We start from the raw sequence: 16528 nt of genomic DNA, 5'->3' as shown, positions 1-16528 counted from the left end.
TCGGTCAGCCCGCGCCCGGCTCATGGCCGCCGCATGGCCGCGGCGCCCTTAAAGGGACGGGCCCCGGGGGGAGGGGGGCCGCCCGCGCACAAAATGGCGGCGGCGGGCGGGCGGCGGCAGCAGCGCACGGTGAGGGCCGGGGGCGGGGAGGGGGCTGCGGGGGGGCCGGGAGCATGAAGGAGCCGCGGGGCTGCCCAAAAAGAGCTCTGGGGGGCGGCTGGGGGCTGTAACTAATTATAAGTTCTCTCACCTTCACCCGTTTGGGGCTTTTTTTTCCCGAATTTTCAGCGTTTTCCTGAGGTGAGCGCACCGTGGTGCGCCCCGTGGCAGAAGCAGCGTTAAATAGATCTTAACCTGGACTCTATTTCCGGAATTCTGTCACTTTTTTCTTTCAGTCAGGATTATTTAGCTGTGATTCCTGAAGCAGCACGCGGAGCTGGCTTGGTTAAACGTGTAGCAAATGCGTCTGGTGGCAGCTCCCACCTGTACAGCGGTACTGTGGCGTTTACTTGGAGCCAGGGGCTTTGCTGACGGGATGCCACTGAAAGTTGTGCCCCTGGCCTCCATCCAGGTGATATTTGTAAGAAATGCAACTAGTCAACACGCCTGTGTTTGCTTTACTTTGTGTAATTTTTGCAGAAGCGTGTAGGCTGTCTCCTGGGGTCAGCCTGGTGCGGGCTAGGTAAGTGTTGCTTTTGCCAGTTTAAAAAGGAAAAAAAGGCCAAAAAAGGCAGCAGGTTAGGTTTTCTGTTTAGTTTTTGTTTGTTTTTTTTTTTACCTAGTTATTCTTAATTCTCCACAGACAACGTTTTCCAGGTGAAAAATAGAGACCTAGGAAAACTCAGGTCCGTGGCAGCCCTGCATTGATTTCAGACAGATCCCCATCTCTCAGCCCCGAGGACCATCAGATGCTTTTGTTTCTCACCCATAGCAGACCAATTTTGTTTCACACGAATAGCAGAGTGGTGTTTGAATCAATAGTTTCTGCCACTCGGGCTCACGTTGCTGCTGGTGGTGCTCTGCTGCCTATTGCATGAAATGCTGTGCTTTGCTTCGTGCACTTTAACTTTGCTCTTTAATCTTATTCCACTCACAGCGGTCCAGCACCTTGTAAGGCTGGTATTTCTGCAGGGCTGAGGTCCCTGCTAACAGCCTTTCTTTCCGTTTTGACATTACTCATTCTGCAAAGTTTGCTCTGTGTGGCTATGGAGCATAAAACAGTGCCCATATACACACAGACTTACTCAAAATATTTTTGTTAATATATTCTTAATTAGGCATTTGTGTTTTAATCAAGTTTCCATGGTGGCCGAAGTTCTTGTGCAAATTCCAAGAAAAGCACTTGTGCTGTGTAGGAGATAACAAACGCAACGTATTGCTTTGCAGATAAAACAGAAACACCGCCTGAAAGGTTCAGGGTGCTTAGGGTCTTCGTCTTTTCTTTGTATGAGGAAAATTAAGTGTGTGTAGGCTTCAAGTGACTTACTAATTTTCTTATTTTTTTCCCTTTGTATTTCTTATGATGTGTTTTGGGTGTATTGTCTAACTTGCCATGAGGTATTTGCACAAATACTTCTTGTATTTTAATTTAGGTCACAATATGCCCACAATAACTGGTATTTGCAAAAGCTTAGGAAAGCCCTGCCAAGGTGAGCGATTACTCGGTTGCCTTATTAGTGAAGTGAATCTTCTGTGAAGAGCTGTAGGATCCAGAGCATCACATCTGCTTGCAGCCCATTTCTGCCTCGGGCTGCAGGAAGGTTCCTAGCACATTCAAACTAGGCAGCTATATTTTTATTTCACTCCTACCCACCAAGCCTGTACACAAAGCTGAGACAAGGTAGGTTTCAGTCAAAGCCACAGACACGGTGTGTGGAGTGCTGTGCCCCTTTGGCTTGGGAGAACCTTGCTGGAAAGTGTCCAGTTGCTGGTGTCCTGACTGCATAGCATGTTTACAACAAGGTGATCCCTTCTGGTGGCTGCATCCTCCAAAATGCACCAAATACTTGGCAAGTAGAGTGCTGGAAAATCTGCAGCTTTCATGGCCGTGTTTTTGAGATCAGGGTTAAGCTGCTCTTAGCAGCCTGTTGGCACTGAGAGGCAGAGGTACCTCCTTTCTTGGCTTTGAGCTTTCTGCTGCTTTTCTTGTGCCAGTGACACTGATAAGCTGGGAGGTGAAGTCATCTTGGTGTTTCTGCTGGGGATGTTCAAGGTGTTCATGGAAGGCTGAGAAAGATAGAGGTGGAAAAGAGGGGCTGGGGCTGCAGTGGGGAGAGCTCTGTCCTCCGTGTCTGGTGTAGTGCCTTCTCACAGTAAGCAAGCATATAAATAATAGTAAACAAAAGCAGAAATTGGAAACTAGCTTGAAAAACTTGTTCTGATACAGTTTTTAGCAGAGGTGACTTTGTACATACTGAAGACTCCAAGGAAGAAAATACAGCCTTTGAGCCACAGGTCTCCTGCAGCAGTATTTCTCCACATCGTATAAACTGATTCTGCTTTTATTGTGACAGAGAAACAAGGGTGCTGAATAACAGCTTTGCTTTATTTTCAGGGTGATCTACACAAAGCTCACAGGTCTGCGTCAGCCACAGATGGACTCTCTGCAACGTCGTATATCGATTACCCGAAGTACAAGCCCTTCATCAACTCAGACCTGCTGCGCTCCCCACAGAAACCAGTAATTCCATATCCCGAGAGTAACAGCAGAGGTAGGACTTCAGCTAAGCTGCTTTTTTACCTGTTTCCAAGTTGCTTGTGCTGTGCGTGAAAGCATCACAAAAAAATTCTGTGCCCACAGAGGATATGGTCTCTTTAGCCTTTTATCCCTTCCCAGTGATGTGCAGATCACCTGTTTTGTAAATCCTTTTTGCTTCTCTGTCTGAAGAATGCCTGATGAAAGAGGCTGTCTTACAGCTGGAGAAGGATGCTCACTTCAGTAGCAGAGAGATGTAGAATTGGCTCAGTGAAATGGGCTTGAGATGTTCTTCGTTCCTTCTTCTGGTCCTCCTGTCCCTCTGTCGTTCCCCACCCCAGCTCACAACCAAGTTTGGAATGAGACTGGAGTTCTCCAGACAGCTTGGAGCAAAGGAAGAGAATCCGTGTTGCTGAACTGAGAAGGCTTGTAATGTACAAAGGGTGTGGTGGGAATCAGGGAAGTGCTCACCACATACAGAAGAAAAGAGGTGTTTTGTGGCAAAGTGCTGAACTGAGAGCTCACCATTACCACAGGGGGAGGAAAGTTGTACTCCCATTTATTCTTTTTTGTTTCTGGTTTATTCTTTATCCTGTCTTTCCCACTTTGTCTGGAAGCGAACACCAGAACCAAACATTAATTTTGCCTGATCAGAGATGAACAAAAACATTTTTTGCTAGTTTTCTGTTGTTTAATGAATTGGCTTCTCCTATAAGGAGAGGAACCCCAGAGCTGCCTGGGGGTAGGTACAGGAGGGAGCTGAGGGAATTGGAGGCTAGGACAGGGTGGGTTCTTTGTGAGCTGCTTGGCTTGGGGTCCTTGAGAAAATAACCCCTGAAGACTGGTTGTATGGAGGGTTAGGGCTATGAAAAAAATATTTTATTCCTTACAGAAAGAAAAGCGAGAGAGATTTAGGATGAACCCTTAAATTACTCTAAATATAAGACAGACTGGGGGGAAAACACAGCACAGTAGGCTCCAGTACCTGTTCCAGTAATGTAATTCATGTTGAAATTACCAGGGACTTTTATGTTAATTATCTAGTAGATGAAACCTGAATTCCTGAAGTGCCATTTAAAATGTAATATATGCTCTGGCATGCACAACGTGATCTGTTTTGAGTGTGGCTAACACAAAACTAAAGGACTTGTATGACAAATTTGGATGTTAAGCTAAGGGCTTACTTGCAAATGATTGATACAAGGGTATTTCTGTAGACTGTGTTGTGTGCTGCATTAGTGACAAAGTTTTGACTTCCAAATTTTCACCTGGCAACTCTTTTCAAGCAGGTAATTTGCTAACTCTAAAATAAATACAGCTAGAGGGATAGAATCTGAAAGCCATATCCCTTCTTAGGAAAATAAAGGCCTTTTAAGACTTTATGACTCCTAAAATGTTTATATAGATATCAATGCATATGGAAAATAAAAATCCAGCAGGCAGTTCGTGCAATACTTTATTTTTTTGTAGAAGCTCTGCAACTCTGAAGTAAGTTTACAAGTTCAGGAGTGTATATAAGGTTAAGGATTTGGGAGTTATCTTCAGATGAGAAAATAGATTTGGTTGTTCTTGGGGGCTCTTCCTGTTCCTGCCTCACACTTAAACAAAAAAATCCAGAAGTTAAGTAAATCCTGCTTATTTGGGGTTTAATTCCTTTACGTTGTGCATCTGTGATGACTGTTGCAATGTATCTGTTACTTTGACACTGATTTCCTGCCCTGCCTGCTACCTGGCATCCTGTTGGGTTTCACCCTTACCTACCCACTGCTCAGATTGCTTCATTGATGTGTTTTGCTTGTCATTACTGTAAATACACAGAGACTTTAATTGAGCTCTAAGTGTTGTGTAACAAAGCTGTTTATGGTTCCAGCTGTGCCCACTTCAACTGAATCCTGATAACAGTGCCATAAACACAGGAAAAGGGTGACCCTGCTAATAGGATCAGGTTATCAACAACTTTCCCTTTATCTGTGGCTGCTGTCACCCACTTCCTAATTACTTAGAGTAGGTAGTTCTGATACTCTGTCCTATTCTGCATTTCAGGATTTGATGTGTTTTCACTCAGGAAAACTCATTCTGATAACAATTCTTCCTTTTTTTTGTTAATGTGATGCTCAACCAGGTACGCGGCCTCAACTTTTCCTGTGTTTTTTTTCCATGTTTCCATTTTTTCTCTAGAGTGTGTTTAAGCACAAAGGAGTAGGCTAAGGAGTGACCTCTCAGATAAATCTGTTATGAGCTGCCTATAGGGTAGTTCTCATGTTTTACTTTAATAGGACTGTGTATAGGGGAAGGGGCTGATAGTTCTGGTTCCCTTTGCAGGTTTAAACAATACAGCCAGATGCAATATGTCAGATTACCAGCAGATGGTCTAATCACAAGATGAGTTCTATTACAGCTGCTTTCTTTATATATTTGTCACACAAAAAAAGGCTTTGAGTATTTGTTGGAGCAGGAAAGTGGGAAAGCTGTTTGGCACAAAGGAGGCGCGTATCTTGTGGGCATGAGGCCATCACAAATGCTAAACCAGAAGAGCTGATGCCTGGAGAAATAAACATCTTTATAGCTCTGCTGATATCTAACACTTTTTCTGTGCAGTGATCAGCAAGGTGAATGCTGTTTTATATTTGTCCCACTGGTGTGCACTTGCAGAGGAACAGTAATAAGCATACAGGGAACTTCCACTGCTTCAACTACTCAGTCATCACCTTTAATTTCCTTCTGATAAAAAATCAGAAGAAGCACTGGTTGTGCTTAACGTACGGAATATTTATTTGACCTGTCCTGGGCAATGGATGTATCTTTTCCCAGATGTTTCAGATGAAGGTATGCACCAAAAGCATCTATTCATTTAGGACTTGGTTTAGGATTGGTTGCAGTTTAGGGTTCTAACTCACGGAAGAAGTCCTGGCTGGTGGTGAGGAACACACTGGCTTTCTCATGGAACGTGTTTCAAACTCAGTGTTATCTTGAAGTGTAACTAACAAAAGGTCCTTGCTCAATTACAGCAATATTTTCTGCTCTGAAGAATCTCCAGGAAAAAATTCGTCGGCTGGAGTTGGAGCGGCTGCAGGCAGAAGAGAATGTCAAACACCTCAGCAGAGAAACAGCAGACTACAAGAAAGTACTGAGCGAGCAAATGCAACACAGGGAGCAGGACAGAACTGAAGTGTCAAAGAAAAATCAAGGTGGTTTGCTATGTTTTTATACGCACTACTGAACATTGATGTGGATAAAACTTGAGTTTTATCAATGCACAAAACTATTTCAATTATCTTTGTTCAGTATATTTTACAGTGGAATTTTGAAGCAATAATTTTTAAAGCATACATAATTTTAGGAATTTGCACACACGAATGGTTAATTCAGCTTAATCTGAGTTTCAGATGGTTCTTTTCTTGCTTGTTTTTGAACTGTCCTGAGAACAACAGGCAACAAGCAGTGCATGATTTCATTTTTCTGCCTTGTTACCTACAGAACTGGCTTCTCAGCTGGCAGCTTCTGAGTCTCGGTGCAGCCTCTTAGAGAAACAGCTGGACTACATGAGGAAAATGATCCAGCATGCAGAAAATGAGAAGTCACATCTCTTGGAGAAACAGGTGTGCTCCTAAGATTATCTCAGGATTAAATGAAAAAAAAATCAGTGACTACATCACAACTTCTCATTTACTGTGATTTTGATACCTTCAGCTGTAGATGTCATTGAACTGGCCTTTATATACCTAGGTATGAACAATTTTTCCACTTAATTTTCAGTCCTGTGAGGACCCTGGTCTTTTCTGTCTTTGTGCTTCTGTCTCTAAGGCAATTCTGTAGGTTCTGGTGTTAATTAGAATTAACTGCTTATGTGTGACTGATTTGCGTTAGCTCATCTGTATCCCTCAGAGGATAATACCTGTGTGCCAGTGGAAAAAACCTTCCCTTTTGTGTTTACAGTATTTAACTCTTTTTTTTTTTTCCACTGGTACTTTTCTTGAGAATCTGTATGGCAGACCCAGTTTATCTAGAAATAATAATAAAACTTGTTTTCTGCCATCAGTGATTGTGGGATTTGTCCTATATCTAAAATGAGCTTTTGAATTTTGTTTTATAGGAGTATCTATCACTTAGTGCTCTCTGTTCCACAGTCTTTGTGGCTGTCTTAGGAGTATTGAATATTCACTGAAATTAAGAAAATTACCTCTAATAGCTGAGTAAAGGGTTTTTATTATTTTTGGCTTGGCAGGGAGGAGAGACTGCACATTTTCACCTGGTTTTGGCTGGCTGTGAGATTCCCAATGTTGGCACAGTTTCCAACTGTGTCAAAAATGCCCAGTTGCTCCTTAATTGTAGCAGCACTTAAAATAGTGCAGAGAAAGTAGTTCCTTTGATCTGTTTATGGTCTTCCTTTATCTTGCAGATGTAAAGCTTGCTACAGATATGTTTCATTGTGCTTATAACAGTTTTGCTTTTAATTTCTCCCATCAAGGGCTCATTGGAGAGAGACCGGCTCGATCAATCCCAAGTCCAGTCTAAACTGGAAAAGCTGGATATGCTGGAGAAAGAGTACACCAGGCTTACTACCATGCAGTCCATAGCAGAGGTCTGTCACTTGCACTTGCATCAGACTTACCTTGTTTATTGTAATCAACATTTCATAGTTACATGTTGATAACAGAGCTGGAAGAGGAAAAATATAGCAGCTAAAATGTCTTTTTAAAGCTGAAGTGGTGTAAAAACTTGCAGTTACTGTTGGAAGTCAGGCTGTAGGTCACTACAAGAAAGAATTGGAGTTTAGTTGAGACTTGACAGGATCTGTAGGTGTTCATTTTTTGTTTGGGTGGCACAGGGGCACATAAGATAGTGTTTCTGAACACTTTCTGAGTTACTTTGTACTCAATGCTGGCAGTTAGTCAATTATGACCCAGACTTCACTTGGTTTTCTGTGTGGTTTTTTTTTTGACATTTTTCTCCCCCCTTTCAGCAGTGGTTAGTGGTGTTAGACTGTGGTATTAGGGGTAGCTCTGGACTCTTACCAAAATTTTACACTTGCCACCTGCTTACCAGCCCTTCCCACGTGCTTTTCCAGGAGTATTTAAGATGTTTGATAGTAAATCTTCATCTGGCTGGTCTGCTACAGCACCTTCTAGACACTACAGCTCTTCTTGGGAGTTTCTGACCCAAGGCAACTTTGACAAGCTGTTGATCTTGACACCCCATTGTGGGCTCCCTTTGGGGAGTAAAAATGAGCGCATTATTTGGGCAAACCTCTCTCAAAGAGATGAGCTTCTCCCACCTCTTGTTCCCTGAAAGCAGCAGTAAGTTCATCCAGGGTCAGGTTTGAAATAACTGCTTCACCAAGAGGAATTGCTTTTTCACGAGTTTTTACCAAGTTCTTGTCTGGTAGCAGCTGAAGTTTGATGGGGCTAGGTTATTTGTCTTTTTGTGCCTGGCTAGTGAACATAATTCCAGCATAAATTTTTTTTTTTCCTGGATCAGGCTGAATCTTCAGTATCATTAGAAATTAGTGGTTGTCATAATTAAATCATTCTTAGTGGAATTGGGCATTAAATTTACAGTTTTGAATCAGTTCTCAGAACCAAGAGAAGTCCCGACTGACTAGCTCTGTCTAAAGGTGATTTTCCTTACAATCATTTTCCTGCCACGAGTCGCCCTCTGGCCAGCAGGTCAGGCTGCCTCTGTGCTTGTTGGTCACGTTCCTCTGTGTGCTCAGGACCTTACAGTCCTCAAGGGATGGCTGCACTCTGCTCAAAACAGTCACAGCTGTTGCTTCTGGTGATCTCTGCTTTAGTTGTGGCAAGACCACAGGAACATCTGCAAATTTAATTTGAAGCTAGAAGTAAATAAGGACTACTTCCATGCACAGTGTACTGAGACAAACTGGTGAGATGACCACTCATGAGTGGGCAAGGATTTTAGACTGATTTCAGACTTTGCCAGAGTGAAATGTGTGTGTGTCTTACGTGCTGAGAGCATTTAATCTCCAAAACTTGCAGAGCTGCTACCTTACCTAGCCATATAAGCATATCATAAAGGGATTGTGGAGGTCCTCATTCATGTGATGGTCTCCTAATCAGAGCGCTGACCTCCAAAAACATTTTTTAGTGTACATTCATTGCAACTGCAGTCCTGCAGTGCAGTGTCTGGACAGCTGGCTGAGAGGCTCTGAGCGTGTCTGTGTGTGGGGATGGAGGCAGAGGATGGGGCTGTTCCCTAAAGGAGTGGGTAGGGCTCTGGTCTTGGGTGTCAGATGGGCAGAATCTGACTGGATGTGTTTTAAAGAGCTGAAGTTGGTAGTAATCAATCTCTTCTTAACACTGAGACTTAAAAAGAGAACAAAACCCCTCCATTCTGTGACCAGCAGAGGTAACTATAGGTATGCCACCCACCCCTCTTATTTTTCTTGTCTCCCCTACCTGCCAGGTGGTGAGAAGCAGCACCTGCACCAGGTGCAACACTTGGCTGCTCAGCTGTTAAGCAGGTGCTGATATTCGGGGTAGTGAAGCACAGATGTGAGCTGTCCTCACACCACAGGCACTTCCTCTCTGATGGACGGAACTGGGTGCTTGTCCCAGCAGCCCTGTTTGCAGAAATAAAGGCACTTTGTGTCTTTGAGGTCATACCTTTCAGCCTCTGGTTAAAGTTGTTTGAAACTTATTTCAGTGACAGCCCAAATGATGTGTGCAGTGGTCCCATGAAATTTGTTTTAGAAAATGGGCAAAAGAATATGTTGAAATATTTATTTATTGGCCTTTTTTTATGATTTTTTTTTAAAGTGGTTAGTGGGGACTAGGGAAAATGTTTTAGTCAGCTTGGTGCTGACCTGCAGTTCCCTTTTGTGCTGCGCTACCTTATGTTATGGGGAGCGTGCTCAGGGAATGTGTGCGCTTTCCTGAACAGCCAGGCCTCTGGCTTGCTTCCCTCTTAGTGATGGGACCAGTAATCTGCATTTGCCTGGGGGATGTGGCCATTCTGCGAGCTGAGTATGGAAGAGGGATTTCTTATTCTTTTTCTATAAGAAATAAAAAAAATATATATATTTTGGGAATATCACTTAGAGAATTTCCAATGTGGTCTGTCACTGAAAGTTTAGTAAGATGCCATCTTGCTGCACGATTTGAGCTACACGTGGCAGCTAGGACAACTGAGTGGACACTGGGTACATTTCAGCACAGAAGCAGTGGTTTGGGTTCATGTCAGTCTTCAGCTCAAACAGAAGGTTTGCTGCAGCATTTGTATAGTAAAGATTATGTGTAAGAGGCTAAAGAAGGATTTTCATGGGGGTGTCTGTGTGGAAATCAAAAACTGACATGTAAAGGGTGGAAGATGATTTTAAGTTACTTGGAATGTTTCTAATTCCTATGGAATGGGGGAAAAAAGACTCAACAGGAAAAGCTGGTTCCTTTGCACAGTGCCTTTGTCCTGGATGTGCACCCAGGGATTTGCATTTTAACACCTTTGTATAACAGTTGGTTATATTAATCTTACAGTTAATGCTTAAATAAAGGTGAATTGAAATATTTAACACCTCTTTTAAGTTTTTAGGGTACTGGCTCTATAAATAATGCAAATTAAAGTGTCCAAAATTAGCTGCTGCTTTGAATTGCATGCTTTTCTGGCTTAGGTTTGATTAGTGGCTCTGTGAATAATATTCAGTCTTTGGGGGAAGAGAAGGGAAGGTTGTTTTTTTTTGTGTGTGCTCTGGAACTTTGGATCATTTTCACTCTGCTGTATAAAATTAGAAGGTTGTTTAAAAAACCTTCATGTTGGGAGTTTAATCATATCCTGCTTAAACAGGTTTTTCATCTTGTTGAAATGTCTACAAAGATGTGTGCCTCTCCTTTTAACTCTTTTCTTGAAAGGGGCTTTAAGAAATTCTTACAGTATTTTTACCATAAAAAGATTACGTCAATTCATGTTTGCTTAAAGGGAACTCAAGCATCATGAACTTTCCTCTCTGCTCTTAATTAAGGAGGTGGCTAGATATTCAAAAATCCCTCTTGTCTTAAGAGTTCAGCTTTGTGTATTATTCTCCCTGTAGGCTCTGACTTAAATCCACATACCCATTGTGGAAGTAAAAATAGAAAAAATCAATTCAGTCTGAGGCATAAGAACTTGGCTGCTGTGTTTATTATGCCTGTATAGGTAGAACTTCTTCAGTTAATTTAATTCTGAAGTTCTTGCCTAGTCTGAAATTGCAAGCTGAACTGATAACAGCTTTGCTCAATCTCTTGGTATTTTACTCTTCAGAGAAAAAAAGAAACGTGTTTCAGTAGTAACTGTTTTCATTCACCTTTGACTAGAAAAAAATGAAAGAGCTGGAACAGAAGCTTCAGGAGGAAGAACACGCAAGGAAGCTTGTTCAGGAAAAAGCAGCTGAGGTAACAACAGGAAATTTCTCTAGTACAGCATGCACTGTAATTAGCTCTTTTCATCAACTTTCTCTGATAAACTTGGTGATAATGTCTTTATATAGAGAAAAATGAAAACATTGTAGTCTTCCCTCCACCCCACATCTGAAGTTCTCAGAGTGCTTCAGAATTTTTTCCTAATGAAGCTTCATTTCTTTAATGAAAAAACTAGTGGGAAAAGAAAAATAATTCAGACTGATTTGTAGTTGAGGATGTATAAGGATCTCTGTTTTAAATACACCAAGGTCAAAAAGCATACTCCTTTTTTCGTAATTGCAGCTAGATATATTGCAGAAAGAGGCAAAAAAGGGCCCTGTACTGTTGGGTATGGATCTGTAAGGACAGTGGCCTTCTAACCCTGAAGTGTTGTGGTCTTTATGTACTGATCAGCTGTATGCTAAGACATGTAGGTAACGTGGCAGGCATTAACCTTTCTAATGAGTGCTAAGCTCAAATTAATCATGAATAATTGTTTTGTGAATGCTTCTTGATGAGATTGTTTCTATCAATACAAAGAAAAAACATGGCTTTAGAACTCATCTCCTAACCAAAGTGTATAGAGGTCTTTGACAGTGACAATTCTAATCTTTGCTCTTTAGAGAGAGTTTTTTCCTGTCAAAATCAATAGATCAGGAAGAATAGTTGTCTGCTAACTGTATGCCACAGAATCAAGTGAACAGTCAGAGTTGGTTACCTGACTTCCCTAATACTTTGCCAAGCGTAAAACACAGCTGATGTTTTGGTACTTGCCTACATGGGAGTAGTTCGCTACAACCGATTCTTTAACTTAACCAAGATTAGTGATGAGACGTGTTATCTGAGGCAAAAATCCTATTTAATGTTTAAATTAGACTGCAGAGGCATCCTACACACTCGCAGCCCTTACTTTCGGAGAGCTTGTATTTAAAAAATACTGTGTTGCAAATCTTAGTGCATTCTCTCTGATAATCTATTAATACAATTTCAGTAACTTCCCTCATTCCTTCAATTACAGCTTCAGACAGGCCTGGAAACCAACAGACTGTTGATTCAAGCAGCATCACCATTGCTTTCTCCAAAGGCAAGAAAACCCAGGAAAAAAACTAAGCAGCCAGAGAAGGTAACAGAGGGGGAGAGAAGGGCAATTACTGAGGAGTTAAATAAGGATCTATGCATGCAATCAGAAAGAAAGCAGCCTCTTCTATTGCAAAGCAAAAAATGGGTTTGCTGTAGTGTTATCTTTGGTAAGCATTTCTCTCTCCTTTCCTTACAGAAATGCTCCCCCACAAGCCATCTCACTACGCAGCCCCATTACAGACTGTGTCTGGGCGACGTACCCTTTGTAGCTGGGAAGGTGAGCTGCCGAATTGCGAAGCTTCACGCTCAGTAGCTGCGGCTCCTTCAGTGGCTTTGGCTTGGTGCACTCCTGACACCCAGCGGTCAGATCATCTTGTGCTCTTTGACGAGCTTCTTTATCTTCAAAAGGCCTGCTGCATATCAGTAACTTGCTGAGCTGGTATTTCCTAAAATGAGCTCACTCCATGCTGCTAGTCAAGCTGCTCTTGTTACGCACGTTTAAGCAAAACTAAATACTGTTTTGGTGTTCTCCATTATAATCAAGGAGGTTGTTGACAATGTCATTTAAAAGCAGTCTTTTCCTTCCAGTCTACCAGTCCCAGCCATTCAGTTGGCGCCAACGTGCAACATGTCCTGCACCTGATGAAGCAGCACACCAAAGCTTTGTGTAACAACCGTGTGGTAAACGACACCCCGCTAGCAAAATCCATCAGTACCAGTCATCCCGCCAGCAAGAGCAGAAAGGCATCGCTGCCAAAGGACTCTTCCTCATCCCACGAAGAACTCTCAGAAGTTCTGCTGACTCTACAGGATGAATTTGGGCAGATGAGTTTGTAAGTTTGGTGTATTTGATGTTGCAGATTATGAATGTGGATGCTTTATATCTTTGTCTTTCCACTTTAAAGTTGCAAAGGTTTTGCTGGGGAAAGGAATTAGTTTTGTAAAATCTCTAGCCTGTAATTGATCTCTTCTGTTGGCTGTGTAGGCTTTCATTTCTCCTTGCAGTTAAAGGCAGATTCTGATAAACAGTGACTCCATACCAGTGTTTATATGCATCAATATCAAACTTGTGAAGAGTGGGGGGGAAAGTGTGATAACAGCCCTGATGCAGTGGACAAATATTCCATCTTCCAAGGCCCATTTTGTGCATCCTGGCTAACAGAACACAAATTGTTACCTTACTGCACAGCTACAGGAAATACAAATGTACAAAACAGCAATGGGACAAGTGCTGAGATGCCTTCCTTTAGGGGTCATTTGGTAACTTTAAATGTGTGTGCTGAAGTTTGAAGCCACTTCTTGTTGACAATTTAATGTAGCAGCTGTCTGCTGCCAGGGTGTGCTACTTCACTGATGCTACTCACCAACAAAACTGTTGTGACTGGTTTATGATGCCTTGAATGTGTTGGGCTGCTGATGCTATGGATTTCTGGAAGTGTTGTTTCTGAACTATTTACACAAGCTCTAGAAACTGCGAGAACCTAACGCAAGCTTTGCTCTATCTAAATCCCATGCTAGTGACCACCAGCAGCTGTCAAAGCTTGTCCAGGAAGCTCCAACCATTGCAGTGAGGGAAGATCTGGAGAGGGAACTTGAGACACTGGTGGGAAAGATGGAGGCAAAGGCAGACCAGATCAGCAAGGTCCGGAGGCATTGGCTGCAGGTGAGTTACGTGCCTGTGTTCATGCTTTGGTGAAGTTGCTGTTGTAAGATGTTTTTTTGCCTTACATCCTAATGTAGCAGCAATAAAGTAGAAATAACTACTGTAGAGCATTGTGCCTAGCTTTGTTTAGCTTCATGTCCCAGAGTTTGTCTGCATGCCTCTTTCCATTCCTTGCCATGTTACCTTGTGTCTGCTCCTCATCCCATGCCAGGCAGAATTTTGCATCTCTTCTTACCTTGCCTTCTATACTCCTTTCATCCCCAAAACAAGGAAGAGTTTGATAGCAAATTCCACAGCTGTCTGAAGTCTAAAACACAGCACAAACTGGCTGGGCAGCACACGCTGAGAAACAGCACATAGGGCAAGAAGGGATGAGCCTGCTTCCTGGGCAGCCAGTCTGGAAGTGTTCCTGGTCATGTTTCCTGACACATCGGGTACCTGGGCATTCAGATCAGTCCCACTCTTGCTTCCAGCATATGTAAGACAGTGATGAGGAATTAACTAAAGCATTTGCTTTGCAGGGAGGTCCTAGTAACAGCCAGCTGCACATAGTGTGCAGGGGAAAGGCCTCATGAAATGCTGCTCTTTACACTGAAGGAAACTCGGAGCTTCTAGTAACCTACACTGGGTTTAAAAAGAGAGGTAGATTCCCAAGGGCTTTCACTGTTGAGCTCACTCTTAGTGGTTCTCCTGTTGTTGGTGCTAACAGCCTATTTGTTTTAATTTTGTACTTCATAAAACCTGAAATATCTGTTTACTTCAAACCCCTTTCAAAATTTTTTGAATAACGTAACCTCTTCATTCAAAGCTGTAAAAAACTCTTCGATTCTGATTTTTCTAATCATCCATTCTAGTGATTTTTTTTCCAAGGGGCTTAACCTGATGTATTTAATCCAGCCCAGTTCATGTGAACCACGAAGACTCACCCTCATCTGGTGTAGCTTATACATCAAATATGTACTGAGCGCACTGCTGATGACATCCAAAAGGGAGGCATGTGAAATATGTTTTCAAGCAGTTAAAAGCATTTTACCTTTGATCTCTCTTGTGATCTGCAGAGGAACTGTTGCAGAGGAACAGATGTGCAGTAGTCCCCAGTAGTAACGATTCTCCATATACTCAGCCTTTTGACTAGCTACTGACAAGTTCTCAGAGTCAGCATTTAGAAGTGCTGCGTGCTATAAATTGGGAGGGGAGCCCATCACTACGTAAAATGAGGGGCCCTGTGGAAGCTACCTGTGCTGCAGTTTGGTTGTCACATCTCTACAGATGTGGCTATAGCACTGCTGTGTCAGGAAAATAAAATACTGCTCACTCAGGGTGGTGTGGAAGCTTCTGTTTGCTTAGCTGAGTGAGATGAGCAGTGGGATGTTCCAGCTGTCTGGAAGAATTGCAGAGCTTCGAGCAGTGACCTTGTTTCAGTTTGTTTTCCTTTGGGCTTCTCTTTCAGCTGGAGAGACTGAAGAGAGAATGCAAGCCCAGAAAGACTCCTGCTAAACCAATAAAAGACAGCAGGCGCCCCGTCAGCGAGGTCAAAGTCACAACTACCGTAACCACGAAAGGGAAGGATGCTGGTCCCATCAAAGTGAAACCTGGGGAGAAGAGTCGGAAAAACCTTCAGCTGCTGAGGGACATGCAGACCATCCAGACCTCGCTGCAGAAAGACGATATCAGCTGGGACTACTGACTGCTCTGTGGGAGATGTTCCTGAAGCCACCCCAGTCAAGCTCACTCACATTCTGGATATAAAGCAGCTGCCTTTCTTGCTGTGTGAAAGAGGCTACTGTATGCGAAGTGCACTTTGGCAATCTGGGTCCTTAATCCCTCCACCTGTGGGTTTGGCTGTATATACTGTGGCCTAGTTCAAAGTGCGTTCCATTTTTAAGGTATCCCAGCACAGGTCTCCCCCCAGCAGCCCCCCTCGTGTCAGGATTCCAGCAGTCCCTCCCTTCTTTCCTTTCAGCACCCCAAACAACACAGTGTCCATATGAGTTGGGTTGTGTGAAATGCCAGTGTGATTTCACACTGCTGTTGTTGATCTCTGTGCGTTGGGAGGCTTCTTGAGATGCATCTGTTTGAAAAGTGCCATGTCCTGAGGGCTGCTGTCAGCTCTGAGCTGTGTGCAGCTGCCCTTACTCAGACTGAGTGGGAAAGGGAGAACAGGTAAACTCCTTTTTTTTAATTGTTTTTAGTTCTCACAAAGCATTCCTAGGTCTGCACATTCATTAGTCAGCATTAATGGCAGTGGATGTTTGTGTACTCAAAAGGAGCAAAGTGACTTCTCCAGATTATTTTTGCATAATGATTGTATTTAAGGTCTGGAGAGTGAGTTTTCCTTCAGAACTCGTGCTTTCCTGAAAAAGCTATAGGAAATGTGGGTAACAACCCTTCTTCAACCCATGGCTTTGGGCGGTAAAGGAGTGAGATAAACCACAAGTGTTTTAAACTGCAAGTGCCTCAATCATGCCATTCGGTCCTGGCATCTTGCTTTTAACTTGAAACGTGCTTTAATGAGCTATCGATTTTTGGTAGTGGTGCAACTCGTTTTGCACTGACTTGCACAGCTGAGTGAATGTTATTTATTATGTTAATAATGTAAAGAATTTCCTATTCATGGAATGTATGGAAGACCCAGATCATCTGTTTATACAGTTGAAAAACAATAAAGCCAGCTTGCCTGTTGAATCGAGTGTGGGAAAGCTG

The 16528-nt window shown here is 42.8% G+C and overlaps 1 protein-coding gene across 1 annotated transcript; it reads left to right on the top strand.

Annotated features, from left to right (window-relative positions):
• Positions 1-93: 93 nt before the first annotated feature.
• CEP57 (centrosomal protein 57) lies at positions 94-16510 on the top strand. Its single transcript, XM_032207459.1, has 11 exons — positions 94-129; positions 2555-2711; positions 5704-5883; positions 6173-6294; positions 7164-7277; positions 10999-11076; positions 12101-12205; positions 12359-12439; positions 12751-12995; positions 13681-13825; positions 15276-16510. The coding sequence occupies exons 1-11, from the start codon at positions 94-96 to the stop codon at positions 15510-15512; spliced, it is 1500 nt and encodes a 499-aa protein (XP_032063350.1). The 3' UTR covers positions 15513-16510.
• The last annotated feature ends 18 nt before the right edge of the window (positions 16511-16528 follow it).

This window comes from Aythya fuligula, chromosome 1 (assembly GCF_009819795.1).
Source record: "Aythya fuligula isolate bAytFul2 chromosome 1, bAytFul2.pri, whole genome shotgun sequence".
Classification (NCBI taxonomy): Eukaryota; Metazoa; Chordata; class Aves; order Anseriformes; family Anatidae; genus Aythya; species Aythya fuligula.
This window is presented reverse-complemented; position numbering and strand designations above follow the sequence as displayed.

Bases quoted from the DNA above. Each gene is read 5' to 3' on its own strand.
- CEP57 (XM_032207459.1), top strand. From the start codon at position 94: ATGGCGGCGGCGGGCGGGCGGCGGCAGCAGCGCACG. The intron at 6,295-7,163 runs GTGTGCTCCTAA...TCTCCCATCAAG, and splicing joins CACATCTCTTGGAGAAACAG to GGCTCATTGGAGAGAGACCG. The intron at 11,077-12,100 runs GTAACAACAGGA...CTTCAATTACAG, and splicing joins TTCAGGAAAAAGCAGCTGAG to CTTCAGACAGGCCTGGAAAC.